A 20,877-nucleotide genomic window follows, 5' to 3' on the forward strand; every position below is an offset into this window, starting at 1 on the left:
AAGGAGCCAACGTGAGGACGAGGTCCCACGTCTTTCAGGAAGCCTCCCATGGCTATACTGGCTGTCAGAGTAGTTAACCTGTGAGGAGTGACTCCTTCACTAGTGAACGCCGACATCTGGATCTGAACCCATGTCTGTCAGGAAGTCTCCCATGGCTGCACTGGCCGTCAGAGTACTTAACCTGTGAGCAGTTGTGGCTTCACTTTAAATAAAAGGACATTTATACCTTCTACTGGACAAAAGAGCTTTACTGCTAGAAATCATTTGGATGTATTTCACCAAACCTTCCCCAATGAAAAGGGAAACTAGTCAGACACCCCTTTTTTGCAAGATGCTTCTGCTGACCAACCCTTTTAACAACAGGGTCCTAAGCATGTGCTTTAGAACAAGCGCAAGGCGCGACGTCTGGTGGATAGGGTCTTTTATGGCATCTATGGCGAAACATAGCGCCATTGGTAGGAGGATTTTAACAAAAAAATTCCAACGCCTTATCTGTTGGATGCTGAAGCAATTATGCATCTTGACGCTGGAAATCGCAGCGTCTACTGCTGGTACTTTCTAAACTTTGTGAATTTTTCCTCCATGATAGAGAACTGAGAAACTCTTTGGAGGGAAAAAATGCTTATCCAGATGATCTCATTCAGCATAAATAGGCGCTGTAAAAAGGTTTTTTTTTTTTTGTTTTTTTTTGTTTTTTTTTAAAACAAAAAAGGGACCTGAACCTTCAGCTTACTCTGTTAGGAGTAGTATAAAAAGTGGAATGAATAATCTCTGTAAGAGTTTGTACCATCAATCTGTCAGATTGTGAGGTTGCATAAGGTTCATCAATTGTTGTCTCCTCCACAGAGGAAAATTTTGGCTCGTTTTCCCCCGTGATCACATGAGGATAACACCTTATCCTGTGCCCACTGTTCCCTTGGAAAAAGGGGGTTTGAGGTGGGGGAGGGGGATCTAGCATGCTTCCTATCCTCTTAGATGGAGAATGTGATTAAAGCCGCTAATCTTCCTTCTAAGCCCAACAGGGCAGAGGAGAATACATCTTCAGTCACATCTGAAGTGTGAGAAGCAGTTGCACCACCAATTACTTCCAATGACTCACCCTGGCGTGCCATGTCAGGTATCTCCGGAGAGGATGACAGTGTGGAGGCATGACTGGAGTTCCCAGCGCCTGGGGGTGGAATCCTTGGTACCTTTGTGGTACACTGGAAATCAAATGTGCTAAGCACAACAGCAGAGGTACTTTAACAAATTATGGTATTTGCTGAACAATAGTTTTAGCAAAAGAAAACAAAGTCATCATAAGGAACAACCTTTGATACTGAGTACCATAACATTTCCTGTGCTGGAAATGCCTGTTTACACACCTTTACATGCCCAGCGCTCCTGTGACTCTTATGCCCCGTACACACGGTCGGATTTTCCGACGGAAAATGTGTGATAGGACCTTGTTGTTGGAAATTCCGACCATGTGTAGGCTCCATCACACATTTTCCATCGGATTTTCCGACACACAAAGTTTGAGAGCAGGATATAAAATTTTCCGACAACAAAATCCGTTGTCGGAAATTCCGATCGTGTGTACACAAATCCGACGGACAAAGTGCCACGCATGCTCAGAATAAATAAAGAGATGAAAGCTATTGGCCACTGCCCCGTTTATAGTCCCGACGTAGGTGTTTTACGTCACCGCGTTTAGAACGATCGGATTTTCCGACAACTTTGTGTGACCGTGTGTATGCAAGACAAGTTTGAGCCAACATCCGTCGGAAAAAATCCATGGATTTTGTTGTCGGAATGTCCGAACAAAGTCCGACCGTGTGTACGGGGCATAAGTGTGACAGACCTCTGTCTTCAGCATATGAACTGAGAGCGTCTGTGTTAAGCCTCAGGTGAGAACCTGATTACACATAAGTGTCAGCTGTTACCGCACCTCTCCAGGAGGAGAGGGGAGGGGAGGGGAATTTTTATCAGCAGTGTTTGTTAAGCTCCTAGTTTTAAAGGAAGACTTCACTTTATACAAAAAAATGCAAATGGCTGGTTTTGTATGTTCATAAACTACTGCTGTAACCCCTTTAGATCCCTCAGAAGAGGAACACCATCTGTTCAATTAAGAACTCCCCTCTGGCTGCAGGGACCACACCCGCTGCTATAGCCAGACACAGAGCTGCTGAAAAAGGCATCTTACTAGGCAAGGCCATAGGACCTTTTACAGTTCCTAGGCTTCTCCCCTTACCTTATCCTCACTGCAGGATGCTGCTGATTTAACAGACAGATCCAACCTTCACCCATCACGGCGGGCAGCGTAGTTAAACCATCAAAGACTGGGTCCCTTTTTAAAGGGGTTCCGCTCCTTTGGATCATGTATAGCACCCCTCAGGAACAACTTTAGGTAATATGAAAAACCAAAAAGAGTCCTGGTTCCTAGGGTCCAGCTCCCAAAGAGAAGCTTACAGGCAAAACCTCGTTCTTCAATGTGAGGCCCGGGTACCATCCTATGGCCTCAGTGGCAAGGCGAAAAAACTGAGGACTCCTGGAAGGAGGAGGGGTTATATAGGGGAGTCAACTTCCTGTATTGGTTATACCAGTGTCAACACTTGAAGGTAGGCCCATAACCCACCAAGTAATTACTTTAGGCTCTGTGTCCTATGATGTACGATAAAGAAAAATAATTTTTAGAAAGTTGGTCAGCATAATATACTGGATTTTAAACAAAAGTCAATTTGAATAAAACACAAATGGACACAAACACAAAGGTTGAACTAAGAGACTTGTGTCTTTGGTCAACCTCATTTATATATACATAGACACAAGTCCCTTAGTTCAACCTATGTGTGAAATAGAATAATTACTTACTTTGCAAAGAGAGCTGAGGTTAAATCCAAAGGTTTGTCCATTGCGGGATCCAGCATTCATGTAGTTTCCTATGAGTAACACTATCTCCAGCAGTTTAGCAAAGCTCCTGCTTTTCTTTATCTCCTCACATGCTTCACTGACAGCCATAATATCTGGTTTGATGTTGTTTACTTGCTCTTCAAATTGAAGGCGAAATAGAATTGCGCTGAGACGTGGAATGAGCTTCTTCACGCTGCTCATCTGATTAAAGAAAGGAATATATTTTATGAAATAGCTATATAATAATTTTCTGCTTTAAACCATTTGCTTCTAGAGGGACCAACAAAACAGAAATCCTTTAGCATGGGATATAATCATGAAGGACAACTTCTTGCAGAACTCATCTTACTTCACATTGAAATTGTTTGTTCTCTATCAAAGCAATGTATCCACAACAGAATTAAAAGCCCTGAAACACAACTTAGCATAGATGAAAACTTAAAAAAAAAAAATCCAAAACTTTTGAACATATAGCTAGCACGGACCTATAAAATTTTCTGTTATACACACACTTACATAAAAGCACCGGTCATCATCACAATCGGGCAATATGGAGAATTGTGTGTCACAATGTGCTTACAGTTATACAATCTTAGGTATACAGTATATTGGCAAAACATGATTACTTGCAGGAAAGCAAACATAGCCTCAGCTTTCTTGTAAATCTGACTGTTCTGACAAGACACTAAAGACCTTAAAGAGCTCTGCCCTGCATCTCTATGCAGAAAAACATCACTACACATGTGATATACTTTTGCTGATAATAGTAAGCTTTAGGGGAAGTTGGGGAACTTAACCAGGCCACTACTGACCTGATTTAGACTCTCAAGAAAGATCAATAAATAAATAAAAATCAAATCAAACACAAATAGCAATTGGCAAATGCAACACTAAATCAGTTCTTTAAAAAATACAGTATATATGTTCATTAAGTCCCAGTTCCCACAATTTACATCAATTGCTATGGATAGAAACAGATCTAGGATAATGAGATCATTTTGTGCTGTCCCTACCTAGCTGTAATATCAGAGCAGCAGGCACTTAGCTTGAAAAATATGTATTAGCAAGATAAATAAATCAATAAATGGTGTAGTGTTTTTAAACCCACCCTTCTAATAACAATTTAAAGACAAAACTCACATAAAATGTATGATATATCAGATTAAGCATATACACATCTTACATCTATTATCGACACCAACACTGTATGTGATCACACTGTGCATCGATAAAGCCATACAAAATATTTCCCATTGTAAATCCCAATACGTTATTCCATTCTCAAATGGAAATAGTCCACAAATGTGTGATTGCTAGTCACCTCCTAAATCAATCCGCACTTTTGTTGCAAGTGACCTTATGCACCTACTCTTTTAAATCGTGAAATGATTCCAGTGTATGTTGTGACTCCATTTACCTGTTGATATATGTGTTTTAGGTGACATTTCCATCTCCACCTTCTCGTTTGGACCTTAACTATTATACACTAGCTAGGTAAAAACTTTCTCTACTTTCTCCCAGGTTGCTCACTTCCAGCCAGAAGTGGCTTCTCAGAAAACTCTATAAACCTAGCCAACACTTTTTCAACATACATTGTAAACAAGATTACTGAACAGGATGGTCTTCTGACATTTACAAGCTTTGGCAGGTCTGCAACTCACAGAAAAGTAAGGCTGGAACCAGGATGACAACCAAGAAGGTGAGGGTGGTTCCTTATTAAAGGAGAGGTATGTCCAAAGCTATTTAAGGCCATATTTCTATGGATCACAGGAGTGCAATTTGCTCTGCACACCTGTGATCCCTTTTCAGTCGACAGCGGGCTAAAGCTTGCTGTCAGCTGATGTCACAGAGCTGATCCAGGCTCTGAAAACATCCCTACCATATGGTCGGTATACACCCAGAAGCTTGCATTGGCACCTGGCTAAGCCTCTCATCAGTCCACTGTGAATATGAGCCAGCACCTCCCGCCCCATTCACAGCCCAGCATGTCAGTGAGTGAGTGCTGGAGGCGAGAGCAGAGAGTCGCTGATCGACAGTCACGACTCTCTGCTCAGAGTGAATGAGGGGAAGACAGATGTATTTGATCTCTCAGTTCTCATTACCCAGCGGTGGATCCATGCTACATCCACATAGGTGAGTATACATGTTTGTTTTTTGTTTAAATCCTAAACTTCTCTCTCAACCCTATCCTAATATTTATATTTAAATAATTACCAAAGACAAAGCTATTATGCAGAGCTCTGGATTTGTCAGGACCCTCTATATTTACTTAGTTGACCATCGCTGGTTTAAGAAAAGCTTAAACACTTTCGGACCACTGCACGCCGATATGCGTCCTTACTTTGAAGGGGGATATCGTTGTTATGGCAGCATCTAGCTGCCATAACGCCGTTATCCTCTTGTTCGGCCGGCGGTCCGGTTTCCGATACTAGTGGTCTCTGCAGCAGATTTGCCGTAAGATCACTTTTATAGACGGCGGGAGAGGCCCCCCCCTTCCCGGCGCGCTCCAGTGCCCTCCTCCGCTTACCGGAACCGTCGGCAGCGGCAGAGGCAATCGGATCTTCACCCATGCTGGGCATGGAGACGAGTGAGGGGAAGATGGCTGCCACCCATCTCTATAACAATGCAGGGCGGAAGCAATGTCAAAATGTCACTTCCACCTATAGATCTTAAAGGACCATTTTTATTGATATTTTTATTTATTTATTTTTTATGACAATATTTTTTTTATTGCATTTAAGTGTAAATATGAGATCTGAGGTCTTTTTGACCCCAGATCTCATATTTAAGAGGTCCTGTTTTTTCTATTACCAGGGATGCTTACATTCCTTGTAATAGAAATAAAAGTAACATTAAAAAAAAAAAAAAAAAAAAAAACAGTGTAAAAATAAAAAAACAAAAAGGTAAAATAAATAAGAAAAAAAATTAAACACGCCCCGTCCTGCTGAGCTCGCGTGCAGAAGCGAACGCATATGTGAATAGTGCCACATATGAAAACGGTGTTCAAACCACACATGTGAGGTATTACCGTAATCGGTAGAGCGAGAGCAATAATTCTAGCCATAGACCTCTGTAACTTAAAACATGCAACCTGTAGAATTTTTTAAACGTCACCTATGGAGGTTTTTATGGGTAAAAGTTTGTCGCCATTCCACGAGCGGGCGCAATTTTGAACCGTGACATGTTGGGTATCAATTTACTCAGTGTAACATTATCTTTCACAATATAAAAAAAATTGGGCTAACTTTACTGTTGTGTTATTTTTTAACTCAAAAAAAGTGTATTTTTTTCAAAAAAGTGTATTTTTTTCAAAAAAGTGCGCTTGTAAGACCGATGCGCAAATACGGTGTGACAGAAAGTATTGCAACGACTACTTTATTCTCTAGGGTGTTAGAAAGAAAATGTATAATGTTTGGGGGTTCTAAGTAATTTTCTAGCAAAAAAAACAGTTTTTAACTTGTAAACAACACATCTCAAAAAGAGGCTCGGTCCTTAAGTGGATAAAATATGTGCTCATCTTGCAATCAAATATTTCCATTTATGTCCAAACATGTACAAAAGAAAAGTTGTAAAATACATTTTAATAAAATGTGTTCCCAAATTTCTTGGATCAACAAAAAAGCAGGGCGCCACTGTTACCTGCAATTGTACATTTTGGAATACAAAAGTGGTTACCCCACAAGGAGAAGAACCTCAACAAGTTATTACAGCCCAAATAAAACTCTTATCTTGACCTATAATGCAAACCTGATGGTATCGATTTGCTCGATTTTTTTTTTAAGGTTTGAAATTAGAAATTCTAAATTTACAGTCCTGCAAAAAATATCCCACAAAATTTGACAGAAGCTTGCTGTGCACAACAAACACTGAACTTTAATACTTGTCTTTGCATAATTGTAAAAAATTATCCTCAGACTGATTTTATCAGAGCAATTATTACAGAAGATTGGTCTTTTGAACAACGTAAAGCAGAACTAAAGGAATTTTTTCCTTTTTGGATAGAGTGAGGGAGGGTTATAACACCTGTCAGGTTTGCCAGCTGTGTCCCACCGGGGAGATTTATCGTCACGTTCTGTCCCATAACCAAAACAGGGAAATCCCTCCAAAATGAGAGAAATACTCATTGCCACCAGGGTAGCCAGAACTAGTGCACCCCCTGGACGATTACCCCTCTTATCCTGTTCTACTGAAAACTCAAAATTTGGGATTTTACTTTCACTCTTGGAGATAATGGTAAACAGGACAATTAAGAGAGGGTGAATCTCCCTAACATAGACACAGATACCACTTAAAAACTGACACGCCCCATAAAGAATGAGGAAGGACATCTGATTACAAAGGATGGGGAGATGGCGAAGGTATTGAATTTATTCTTCTCCTCAGTCTTTACAAGGGAATCGGGGGGCTTCAGTAACCAAAACTGTAGTATTTATCCTCGTGACCCATCACAGGAAGCACCCTCATGGCTAACATGGCTAACAGAGGACAGAATTAGAATTAGACTTGGGAAACTTAACATTTATAAATCACAGGGACCGGTTGACTTGCACCCGAGGGTACTTAGGGATCTCAGTCAAGAAATTGCCATACCATTGTTCCTAATTTTTACTGACAGTCTACTGACTGGAATGGTACCAGCAGATTGGAGAAAAGCCAATGTAGCACCAATATTTAAAAAGGGCCCAAAATACATCCCTGGGAATTACAGACCAGTTAGCCTAACATCAATAGTATGCAAGCTCTTGGAGGGGATGATAAGGGACTATATACAAGATTTTAGTGATGAAAACGGTATCATTAGCAGTAATCAGCATGGATTCATGAAGAATTATTCTTGCCAAACAAATCTAGTAACCTTCTAAGAGGAGGAGAGTTAAAGATAATCTAGACAAAGGAAGGCCCGTAGATGTGGTGTATCTGGATTTTGCAAAAGCATTTGACACAGTTCCCCATAAACGTTTACTGTACAAAATAAGATCTGTTGGCATGGACCATAGGGTGAGTACATGGATTGAAAACTGGCTACAAGGGTGAGTTCAGAGGGTGGTGATAAATGGAGAATATTTGGAATGATCAGGGGTGGGAAGTGGGGTCCCCCAGGGTTATGTGCTGGGACCAATCCTGTTTAATTTGTTCATAAACGACCTGGAAGATGGGGTAAACAGCTCAAACTCTGTATTTGCCGACAACACTAAGCTAAGCAAAGCAATAACTTCTTTGCAGAATGTGGAAACCGTGCAAGAAGATTTAAACAAATTAATGGGGTGAGCAACTACATGGCAAATTAGGTTTAATGTAGAAAAATGTAAAATAATGCATTTGGGTGGCAAAAATATGAATGCAATCTACTCACTAGGGGGTGAACCTCCTGAGGGAATCTAGGATGGAAACGGACATGGGGGTTCAAGTAGATGATCGGCTCAGCAATAGCATGCAATGCCAAGCTGCTGCTAACAAAACAAACAGAATATTGGCATGCGTTAAAAAGGGGATTAACTCCAGGGATAAAGCGATAATTCTCCCACTCTACAAGACTTTGGTCCAACCTCACCTGGAGTATGCTGTCCAGTTCTGGGCACCAGTCCTCAGGAAGGATGTACTGGAAATGGAGCGAGCACAAAGAAGGGCAACAAAGCTAATAAAGGGTATGGAGGATATTAGTTATGAAGAAGGGTTGCGAGCACTGAACTTATTCTCTCTGGAGAAGAGACGCTTGAGAGGGGATATGATTTCAATTTACAAATACCATACTGGTGACCCCACAATAGGGATAATAGGATTTTTTCGTCATACTTACCTGTAAAATCCTTTTCTTTGAGTACATCATAGGACACAGAGTTAGGCTAATATTTATTACCTTCTAAGTTATACTTCATCTCCAGGTGAATGGACACTGGTAGACCAAGGGTCTTTAGACAGGAAGTGATCCCCTATATAACCTCTCCCAAACAGGAAGTACTTCAGTTTTGTAGCAAGCACTGAATATTCAAAAAGAGAGGAGGGACCTCTGTGTCCCATGATGTACTCGAAGAAAAGGTATGACAAAAAAATCCAATTTTCTTTTTCAAACATCATGGGACACAGAGTTAGGCTAATATTCATTACCTACTGGGACGTCCCAGAGCAATAGCCTTAAGGGGAGGGAGACACCCTGCCAAACAATAGCCATCAGCCCTTATATGTGAGCCTGCAGTACACTGCAGCCGAAAGCCAAATCCTCGGCTGCTCCTACATCCACTTGATAAAATGTTATGAATGTATGCACTGAAGACCAGGTAGCAGCCTTACAAATATGATCCACAGATACCTGATGGTGAAAAGTCCAGGAGGTTCCTACACCCCTGGTAGAATGAGCTCTCACCCTAAGGGGAGGAGCTTTATGTTTCAGACCGCTGAACAACTCCTGGTACCACCTTGGTGGTTTTTATAGGCCACTGCAGTGTCATTGTCGGACTGAACAATGGTAGGGTAGTCCTGAAGCTCCACCGTCCAGGACCGTAGGGCCAGTCGTACTGTCCGTCATCCAAGATGCTGATGGGCAGGGATCTGTTCTGTCCTTGACCATTTCCCCTGAGCTGTGAGCCCTTCTAGAGTCACTCCCCAGCCTGAGAGACTGGCATCTGTAGTCAGTACTATCCAAGTTACCAGGAGGAAGGATTTTCCCTTTCGCAGGTTCTGATCCTGCAACTACCAGTTTAGGCTTAAGCGTGCCCGAGGAGATAAGAACATTGGATAATCCAGAGCTTGTGCTCTCCTGTTCCAAGCCAACAAGATGTTTTATTGTAAAGGCCTGGAATGGAACTGGGCACAGGGCACTGCCTCGAAGGAGGATTCCATCCTCCCTAGAAGACTCAGAGAGCCAAATGGAGGGTTGTCTGGTTCCCCTTATCTGACACACCTAATCCTTCATGGCACAGATCCTTGCGGGTGGCAAGAATACTCTTGCTTGGACCGCATCTAGGATCATCAGACCTAAATACTTTAGACTTTGAGCCGATTTCAAGGCTGACTTTTCGGTTGTTTATGATCCAGCCTAAGCTTTTCAAATACCGCACTGTGCATGTTATGATCTGAATATGGAGCCTGTAACGAGTGATCTCTGAGCAGGAGGTCATCCAGATACCCGAGCATCAGGATCCATTGGGCCCTTAAAAGACCCAGTACTGGTGCTAGGACCTTTGTGAACACCCTGGGAGCTGTAGCAAGCCCGAAGGGTAGAGCCACAAACTGAAAATGACGTTCCTCTACTGCAAATCGCCAGGAAACTCTGATGAGGCTGAAATATAGGTACGTGTAAATACGCGTCTTTTCTATCAATGGAGGCTAGAAAGTCTCCCATCTGGAGTGAGGCTACTACTGAGCGGACAGACTCCATCCGAAAAAACTGTATCAGTAGATACTTGTTCAGGGATCTTAGGTCCAAAACGGGCCTTGTGTCCTCATTAGGTTTTTGAAGCGTAAACAGGTTTGAGTAAAACCCCGTGCCCCTTTCGGATACAGGAACCTCTACAATCACTCCTTGATGCACTAAATGATGTAGTGCCTGAAGCAATAAGTCTCTTTTTGGAGGATCCGAGGGAATGCTGGATCTTAAAAACCTCTGGGGGGAACCCCCCGCAACTCCAGCTTATAACCGCAGGATATAGTTGAGGTGACCCACTCAGCCTGAATTATTGTTCTCCAAATGCCCGCAAAGTGCAGCAGCCTTCCTTCCCGCCACCCGATGGAGTGGGAGCATCCCCTCAAAAGGAGGGCTTGGTACTGGGTTTAGAAGAATTTTGGACCCATGACTTTTTCTGGCACTGGCCTTGCGGCTTGCCCCTGGCCCTAGTGCACTGTTGGCGGCAGAACTGCTTTGGCGCTGAGACACTTGAGGAAGCAGTCCCTGAGGTTTAAACGAGGGACGCATGGTGCTTTTCTTCACAGGAAGTAGAGAACTCTTCCCTCCGGAAACTGTTGGATATATGTGTCCAAATGATCACCAAATAAACGTTCCCCATGAAAGGGGAAACCTGCCAATAACTTTTTACAAGGAAGCTCGGCTGACCAGTTCTTAAGCCAAAAGTCTGCCCATATGTGCAGACAAGAGAGCCAAACAAGAAACCTGCTGAATTGAATCCTTTAAGGCATCAACAGCAAAACACAGCACTCATGGAATATCTGTCTTATTTTCAGCCAGATCACTCTCCCAGTTAGGTCTATCAGGCCGTCTGATCTGATACTTCACAGACTGGCAGATACCAATTGCTGCAACAGCTGGCTGAATAGCTGAACTGGCCAAAGAAAAGGAAGCCTTTATTAATTACTGTATTTATTGGCGTATAACACTCACTTTTTCACCATGAAAATCAGGTGCAAATAGCGCGTGCGTGTTATACGCCAATACTTCAATTTTAGCTGCCTCTGAGGGGACAGGGAGGGTGGCGGGATGAGTGCCGTCAGATTAAATACAGTGAGAATCTCCTGTTTACTTGGCGGCCTCTGTAATAGAAAGTCCCGTCTCCTGGGCCGCCATTGGACCACTGTTCTGTCTATCATAGGAGATTCTCACTGTATGTAATCTATCGGCGCTTGTCCCGCCCCCCTCCCTGTCCCCTCTAGGCTGCAGATGGGCATCGATCAGGCTGCTGCATTGATGGCAGTGGTGAGGCTGCTGCATTGAGGGCAATGGCAAAGCTGCTACATTGATGGCAATGGTGAGGCTGCATTGATGTAGACTAATGAGGCTGCATTGATGGCACTTGTGAGGCTGCAGATGGGCATTGATCAGGCTGCATTGATGGCAATGGTGAGGCTGCAGATGGGCACTGACCCTTATTTTGCATCAAAGTTCCTTTTTTTAGTTTTTTTCCTGAAACTTCCCTCTTAAAATGAATGTGCGTGTTATACACCTGTGCGTGTTATACGCCGATAAATACGGTACTTCAATTTCTTGTCAACGGGGTCTTTTAAGCCCTGTGCGTTATCTATTGGACAAGTTAAGTTCTTGTTTAAGGAAGAGATTGCTGCATCTACGGCTGGCATGCTCCACTTCTTAAACTTTCCATCCATGGAATATAAAAGGGAAAACCTCTTAGGAGGAACACAAATCCTGTCAGGATGTTTCCAATCAGCATGCACTGCCTGTTCCAATAGAGGGTGTAAGGGGAAAGCCTGTGTGGCCTGAGGAGGCCTCAGGGATCCCAAAGAGGACCAGGGGGGCTCAGTAACCTCTGCAAGAGGCAACTTAAAGGCAGAACAAACCATTTTGGTAAGGGTCAGGAACAAAAGTCTCTGTGACTGAGAGGCAGACATCAACTGGATATCTTCTTGTCCAGATTGCTCGGAAGCAGACTCATCCGCCAGGCCCTCCACAGAATCCTGAGCTTTTAGCTCTTCCCCATCCTCAACCCATTCCTGCTCCAGACTAGGAGGAACTGGGGAGGAGGAACTGACACGCTTCTTGTCACCCTGCGGGATGGAGGCAATCATGCCAGCAATCCTGTGCTCTAACCCAGCTAGGGCCAAGGACAGTTCATCCTTGTGATAAAGGGTGAGGCAGCAGCATTGACTGTAGGCACAATACCAGATAGGCACAGCGGCTAAGATTGTGTGGAAGCCTCTGGTCATTCAGGTGATATAACACTAGGGATACGACTAGGTTCATTAGGAACTACTGAGGACATAGGTGTGCCCTTTCCTGTAGTGTTAGTCCTGCTCCTCTTTTTTGAAGACATTTACTAGCCACAAAAAGAGTACCAGGGTGTAGTATTAAAACACCTCAGAAGGGAGACCCTTTAATAGGGCTCACCAAGCCCCTATGTAACAATCCTGCTAAGCACCTTTAGCCTGCCAAGCAAAACATGGTGACTCACATGAACCGGGTAAGGAGAAATGAACCACTGCAAATGCATGGTTCAGAGCCTGCTCTGTGTCCCACAGCTGCCTTCTGGAAGCACCGCATGCTTGGCATACACAGCTTAAATAAGCTGGCGTGCGCCATGGCCGCCAAACAAACTGCCCAGCGGCGCTCTTGCGAACGCACGTACGCCCTGGTGAACCAAGGCAAAATGACGCACTATCGTGCGCCATCATACAGGTAAAAAATAGCCAGACACAAGAAAAAAAAGGTACACCTTGCAAAACACCCAAAGCCAGCCCAAAACTCCCCCGTATTGTCACTGCACACAGGTGTCCAGCCTCTAGCTAGCTTGACTGATTGTGACAATCACTGGTACACCACACAAAAAGTAAATAGAGGGGTTTCACTTACCCGTCCAGGCGCAGGGCTGCTTAGAAACTAAGAGCACAATCTTCTCCAATCAGGGCGGGTTCCTGTCACTTTAGGACCTTCAAGGACTGGGCACCCTTTTCATGTTTAGGGTTCATTCCCTTGGACTTGTACAGCACCCTGTAGGAATTCCTTAGCACTGTGGTGTCCAGGATTCCACATCGCAGGGTCCAGCGCCCGGAGGCCGCATTACAGGCAAAACCTCGCAGGATCTTGAGTCTTCTTTCCGAGGCTCAGGTACCATTTACCTAAGCATATAAAGACTGTGTCAAATGGTCCTGATTGGTCAATCCTTTGATTCTTTTAAGAACCGTTTGTGGGACTAGAGACCTGGACTTCAGAGAGCTCAAACAACCGTGCCATCCACCTTGCAGACACTGGTAAAAAACTGAAAGTACTTCTTGTATGGGATGGGGTTATATAGAGGATCACTTCCTGTCTAAAGATCTTTGGTCTACCAGTGTCCATTCACCTGGAGATGAAGTATAACCCAGTAGGTAATAAATATTAGCCTAACTCTGTGTCCCATGATGTATGAAAAAGAGAAAAACTTTTTCGCGGAAGGGAGTTTAACCACTTGACGACCGCCTCACGCCGATGTACGTCGGCAAGGTGGCACGGACAGGCAAAATCACGTACATATACGTGATTTGCCTTCCGCGGGTGGGGGGTCCGATCGGACCCCCCCCGGTGCCCGAGGCGGTCGTCTTTTGTCCCCCGGCGATCGGAGGTGAGGGGGAGGCCATCCGTTCGTGGCCCCCCCCTCGCGATCGCCGCCGGCCAATGGGAACATTCCTTTGCTGCTGTATGCTAAACAGCAGCAAAGGAAATGATGTCATCTTTCCTCGGCTCGGTAATTTCCATTCCGGCCCGAGGAGAGAAGACAGGTATGTGAGTGCACAAACACTACACACACAGTAGAACATGCCAGGCACACAAAACACCCCGATCCCCCCCCAATCACCCCCCCCCCCATCACAAACTGACACCAGCAGTTTTTTTTTGTTTTTTTTTTCTGATTACTGCATTGGTGTCAGTTTGTGACAGTTACAGTGTTGGGACAGTGAGTATTAGCCCCCTGTAGGTCTAGGATACCCCCCTAATAAAGTTTTAACCCCTTGATCACCCCCTGTCACCAGTGTCGCTAAGCGATCATTTTTCTGATCGCTGTATTAGTGTCGCTGGTGACGATAGTTAGGGACCTAAATATTTAGGTTCGCCGTCAGCGTTTTATAGCGTCAGGGACCCCCATATACTACCGAATAAATGTTTTAACCCCTTGATGGCCCCCTAGTTAACCCTTTCACCACTGATCACCGTATAACTGTTACGGGTGACGCTGGTTAGTTTGTTTATTTTCTATAGTGTCAGGGCACCCGCCGTTTATTACCGAATAAAGGTTTAGCCCCCTGATCGCCCGGCGGTGATATGCGTCGCCCCAGGCAGCGTCAGATTAGCGCCAGTACCGCTAACACCCACGCACGCAGCATACGCCTCCCTTAGTGGTATAGTATCTGTACGGATCAATATCTGATCCGATCAGATCTATACTAGCGTCCCCAGCAGTTTAGGGTTCCCAAAAACGCAGTGTTAGCGGGATCAGCCCAGATACCTGCCAGCACCTGCATTTTGCCCCTCCGCCCAGCCCACCCAAGTGCAGTATCGATCGATCACTGACACTTACAAAACACTAAATGCATAACTGCAGCGTTCGCAGAGTCGGGCCTGATCCCTGCGATCGCTAACAGTTTTTTTGGTAGCATTTTGGTGAACTGGCAAGCACCAGCCCCAGGCAGCGTCAGGTTAGCGCCAGTAGCGCTAACACCCACGCACGCACCGTACACCTCCCTTAGTGGTATAGTATCTGAACGGATCAATATCTGGTCCAATCAGATCTATACTAGCGTCCCCAGCAGTTTAGGGTTCCCAAAAACGCAGTGTTAGCGGGATCAGCCCACATACCTGCTAGCACCTGCGTTTTGCCCCTCCGCCCGGCCCAGCCCAGCCCAGCCCACCCAAGTGCAGTATCGATCGATCACTGACACTTACAAAACACTAAATGCATAACTGCAGCGTTCGCAGAGTCAGGCCTGATCCCTGCGATCGCTAACAGTTTTTTGGTAGTATTTTGGTGAACTGGCAAGCACCAGCCCCAAGCAGCGTCAGATTAGCGCCAGTACCGCTAACACCCACGCACGCAGCATACGCCTCCTTTAGTGGTATAGTATCTGAACGGATCAATATCTGATCCGATCAGATCTATACTGGCGTCCCCAGCAGTTTAGGGTTCCCAAAAATGCAGTGTTAGCGGGATCAGCCCAGATACCTGCTAGCACCTGCATTTTGCCCCTCCGCCCGGCCCAGCCCACCCAAGTGCAGTATCGATCGATCACTGTCACTTACAAAACACTTAACGCATAACTGCAGCGTTCGCAGAGTCAGGCCTGAACCCTGCGATCGCTAACAGTTTTTTTGGTAGTGTTTTGGTGAACTGGCAAGCACCAGTGGCCTAGTACACCCCGGTCGTAGTCAAACCAGCACTGCAGTAACACTTGGTGACGTGGCGAGTCCCATAAGTGCAGTTCAAGCTGGTGAGGTGGCAAGCACAAGTAGTGTCCCGCTGCCACCAAAAAGACAAACACAGGCCCGTCGTGCCCATAATGCCCTTCCTGCTGCATTCGCCAATCCTAATTGGGAACCCACCACTTCTGCAGCGCCCGTACTTCCCCCATTCACATCCCCAACCAAATGCAGTCGGCTGCATGAGAGGCATTTTCTTTATGTCCTCCCGAGAACCCCTACCCAACGAACCCCCCCAAAAAAGATGTTGTGTCTGCAGCAAGCGCGGATATAGGCGTGACACCCGCTATTATTGTCCCTCCTGTCCTGACAATCCTGGTCTTTGCATTGGTGAATGTTTTGAACGCTACTATACACTAGTTGAGTATTAGCATAGGGTACAGCATTGCACAGACTAGGCACACTTTCACAGGGTCTCCCAAGATGCCATCGCATTTTGAGAGACCCGAACCTGGAACCGGTTACCGTTATAAAAGTTAGTTACAAAAAAAGTGTAAAAAAAAAAAAAAATATATATAAAAAAAAAAAAAAAATAGTTGTCGTTTCATTGTTCTCTCTCTCTCTATTGTTCTGCTCTTTTTTACTGTATTCTATTCTGCAATGTTTTATTGTTATTATGTTTTATCATGTTTGCTTTTCAGGTATGCAATTTTTTATACTTTACCGTTTACTGTGCTTTATTGTTAACCATTTTTTTGTCTTCAGGTACGCCATTCACGACTTTGAATGGTTATACCAGAATGATGCCTGCAGGTTTAGGTATCATCTTGGTATCATTCTTTTCAGCCAGCGGTCGGCTTTCATGTAAAAGCAATCCTAGCGGCTAATTAGCCTCTAGACTGCTTTTACAAGCCGTGGGAGGGAATGCCCCCCCCCCACCGTCTTCCGTGTTTTTCTCTGGCTCTCCTGTCTCAACAGGGAACCTGAGAATGCAGCCGGTGATTCAGCCAGCTGACCATAGAGCTGATCAGAGACCAGAGTGGCTCCAAACATCTCTATGGCCTAAGAAACCGGAAGCTACGAGCATTTTATGACTTAGATTTCGCCGAATGTAAATAGCGCCATTGGGAAATTGGGGAAGCATTTTATCACACCGATCTTGGTGTCGTCAGATGCTTTGAGGGCAGAGGAGAGATCTAGGGTCTAATAGACCCCAATTTTTTCAAAAAAGAGTACCTGTCACTACCTATTGCTATCATAGGGGATATTTACATTCCCGAGATAACAATAAAAATGATTTAAAAAAAAAAAATGAAAGGAACAGTTTAAAAATAAGATAAAAAAGCAAAAAAATAATAAAGAAAAAAAAAAAAAAAAAAGCACCCCTGTCGCCCCCTGCTCTCGCGCTAAGGCGAACGCAATCGGCGGTCTGTCGTCAAACGTAAACAGCAATTGCACCATGCATGTGAGGTATCGCCGCGAAGATCAGATCGAGGGCAGTAATTTTTGCAGTAGACCTCCTCTGTTAATCTAAAGTGGTAACCTGTAAAGGCTTTTAAAGGCTTTTAAAAATGTATCTATTTTGTTGCCACTGCACGTTTGTGCGCAATTTTAAAGCATGTCATGTTTGGTATCCATGTACTCGGCCTAAGATCATCTTTTTTATTTCATCAAACATTTGGGCAATATAGTGTGTTTTAGTGCATTAAAATTTAAAAAAGTGTGTTTTTTCCCAAAAAAATGCGTTTGAAAAATCGCTGCGCAAATACTGTGTGAAAAAAAAAAGAAACACCCACCATTTTAATCTGTAGGGCATTTGCTTTAAAAAAATATATAATGTTTGGGGGTTCAAAGTAATTTTTTTGCAAAAAAAAACTTTTTCATGTAAACAATGAGTGTCAGAAAGGGCTTTGTCTTCAAGTGGTTAGAAGAGTGAGTGATGTGTGACATAAGCTTCTAAATGTTGTGCATAAAATGCCAGGACAGTTCAAAACCCCCCAAATGACCCCATTTTGGAAAGTAGACACCCCAAGCTATTTGCTGAGAGGCATGTCGAGTCCATGGAATATTTTATATTGTGACACAAGTTGCGAGAAAGAGACAATTTTTTTTTTTTTTTTGTTGCACAAAGTTGTCACTAAATGATATATTGCTCAAACATGCCATGGGAATATGTGAAATTACACCCCAAAATACATTTTGCTGCTTCTTCTGAGTACGGGGATACCACATGTGTGAGACTTTTTGGGAGCCTAGCCGCGTACGGGACCCCGAAAACCAAGCACCGCCTTCAGGCTTTCTAAGGGCGTGAATTTTTGATTTCACTCTTCACTGCCTATCACAGTTTCGGAGGCCATGGAAAGCCCAGGTGGCACAAAACCCCCCCAAATGACCCCATTTTGGAAAGTAGACACCCAAAGCTATTTGCTGAGAGGTATAGTGAGTATTTTGCAGACCTCACTTTTTGTCACAAAGTTTTGAAAATTGAAAAAAGAAAAAAAAAATGTTTTTTCTTGTCTTTCTTCATTTTCAAAAACAAATGAGAGCTGCAAAATACTCACCATGCCTCTCAGCAAATAGCTTGGAGTGTCTACTTTCCAAAATGGGGTCATTTGGGGGGGTTTTGTGCCACCTGGGCATTCCATGGCCTCCGAAACTGTGATAGGCAGTGAAGAGTGAAATCAAAAATTTTCACCCTTAGAAATCCTGAAGGCGGTGATTGGATTTCGGGGCCCCGTACGCGGCTAGGCTCCCAAAAAGTCCCACACATGTGGTATCCCCATACTCAGGAGAAGCAGCTAAATGTATTTTTGGGTGCAATTCCACATATGCCCATGGCCTGTGTGAGCAATATATCATTTAGTGACAACTTTGTGCAAAAAAAAAAGTGTCACTTTCCCGCAACTTGTGTCAAAATATAAAATATTCCATGGACTCAATATGCCTCTCAGAAAATAGCTTGGGGTGTCTACTTTCCAAAATGGGGTCATTTGGGGGGGTTTTGTGCCACCTGGGCATTCCATGGCCTCCGAAACTGTGATAGGCAGTGAAGAGTGAAATCAAAAATTTACACCCTTAGAAATCCTGAAGGCAGTGATTGGTTTTCGGGGCCCCGTACGCGGCTAAGCTCCCAAAAAGTCCCACACATGTAGTATCCCTACACTCAGGAGAAGCAGCTGAATGTATTTTGGGGTGCAATTCCACATAGGCCCATGGCCTGTGTGAGCAATATATCATTTAGTGACAACTTTTTGTAAATATTTTTTTTTTTTTTTGTCATTATTCAATCACTTGGGACAAAAAAAATAAATATTCAATGGGTTCAACATGCCTCTCAGCAATTTCCTTGGGATGTCTACTTTCCAAAATGGGGTCATTTGGGGGGGTTTTGTACTGCCCTGCCATTTTAGCACCTCAAGAAATGACATAGGCAGTCATAAACTAAAAGCTGTGTAAATTACAGAAAATGTACCCTAGTTTGTAGACGCTATAACTTTTGCGCAAACCAATAAATATACGCTTATTGACATTTTTTTTTACCAAAGACATGTGGCCGAATACATTTTGGCCTAAATGTATGACTAAAATTTAGTTTATTGGATTTTTTTTATAACAAAAAGTAGAAAATATCATTTTTTTTCAAAATTTTCGGTCTTTTTCCGTTTATAGCGCAAAAAATAAAAACTGCAGAGGTGATCAAATACCATCAAAAGAAAGCTCTATTTGTGGGAAGAAAAGGACGCAAATTTCGTTTGGGTACAGCATTGCATGACCGCGCAATTAGCAGTTAAAGCGACGCAGTGCCAAATTGGAAAAAGACCTCTGGTCCTTAGGCAGCATAATGGTCCGGGGCTCAAGTGGTTAATAAGACTTGTAGCCACTCACTAAAATTAGAAGAAAAGAGGTTTAACCTTAAACTGCGTAGAGGGTTCTTTACTGTAAGAGTGGCAAGGAATTGGAATTCCCTTCCACAGGTGGTGGTTTCAGTGGAGGGGCATCGATAGTTTCAAAAAACGATTAGATAAGCACCTGAACGACCGCAACATACAGGGATATTCAATGTAATACTGACATATAATCACACAATAAGGTTGGACTTGATGGACTTGTGTCTTTTTTCAACTTCACCTACTATGTACCTACATCCAAATCTAAAAAAAAAAGTTTTGCCTTTAGTTACATTTTAAGCTCCATTATTATATGAAATGGTAACTGTAACCTTTGTAGGTCACCAACTGTACATTAGAGGTGGCCCTCTAAATATGAAATCATAGAGCTCAAAAATGCTTTGTATTAATACTACTATTTGACTAAAATGGCAATTTAAGCCTTATCTGAATTTTTGCTTAGGGGAAGTGTGCCATGTAGCGGGTGTTAAGGTACACTGGTACTGAAAAGCTTAGCGCCCTCTGATAAGCTACTGTGAACCACAAATATAGATCACAGCCACATGTGGCGCAAGACTATTGCAATATGATTTTAAAATACAAAACTATTAGATAAGTAGATGTAAAACCACATGTATCACAGTTACAGTACATTGAGTCATATGGACATATAAGAAATATATCGTAAGCACAAAAAGTAGTGGAGAAGCAAGAAATAGTAATTTTCTTCAGGGCTAATTTATTAAATCTTACTTTTATACATTTTCCCAGTCATAATGACATAATTTCAGAAATACAACTGTACGTAATTCTATCCACTGTGACCTTTTAGCTGAAAACCATTTATGGGAATTAGCACAGATAATTCTGTATTTCTCAACACCTTTTTATCTCATAGCTATATAAAGCTGTCTAGCTTTGGAGTGGATTTACATCTCCTTCATCCTCGACTAAACCTATTCAGCGTGATCGAGTCACAAATGCAATTTTGTAATCCAACATTTCTTTTTAAATACAAAACTGTATAATAAAGACCAAAGTTATTTTACAAATAAAATAATTGCTCACCACAACACCAAACTGCTCTGGTTCTGACAGGCTGCAATATTCATCTTTAAGTTTGGCCAATGCAGCCAGCTGGGTCTGTTCAGGCATGTGCTTTATTAAATTCTAGTTTAGTAAATAGAAAGGAAATAAAATAAAATATATTCAATTAAATACATTAAACAGAATTTGTATATATATATATATATATATATACACACACACACACACACACACACAGTTGTGCTCATAGGTTTACATACC

The 20,877-nt window shown here is 43.2% G+C and overlaps 1 protein-coding gene across 1 annotated transcript in view; it reads right to left on the reverse strand.

Annotated features, from left to right (window-relative positions):
* The window catches only part of DIAPH3 (diaphanous related formin 3), a 1,160,230-nt gene that overhangs the window by 604,481 nt on the left and 534,872 nt on the right, over positions 1-20,877 (reverse strand). Inside the window, exons 21-22 of the mRNA XM_073614238.1 lie at positions 20,638-20,739; positions 2,854-3,093 (exon numbers count right to left, since the gene is read on the reverse strand). Coding sequence (XP_073470339.1) covers positions 2,854-3,093; positions 20,638-20,739 — 342 coding nt within the window. The remainder of the gene's footprint in view (positions 1-2,853; positions 3,094-20,637; positions 20,740-20,877) is intronic.

This window comes from Aquarana catesbeiana, linkage group LG02 (assembly GCF_042186555.1).
Source record: "Aquarana catesbeiana isolate 2022-GZ linkage group LG02, ASM4218655v1, whole genome shotgun sequence".
Lineage (NCBI taxonomy): Eukaryota > Metazoa > Chordata > Amphibia > Anura > Ranidae > Aquarana > Aquarana catesbeiana.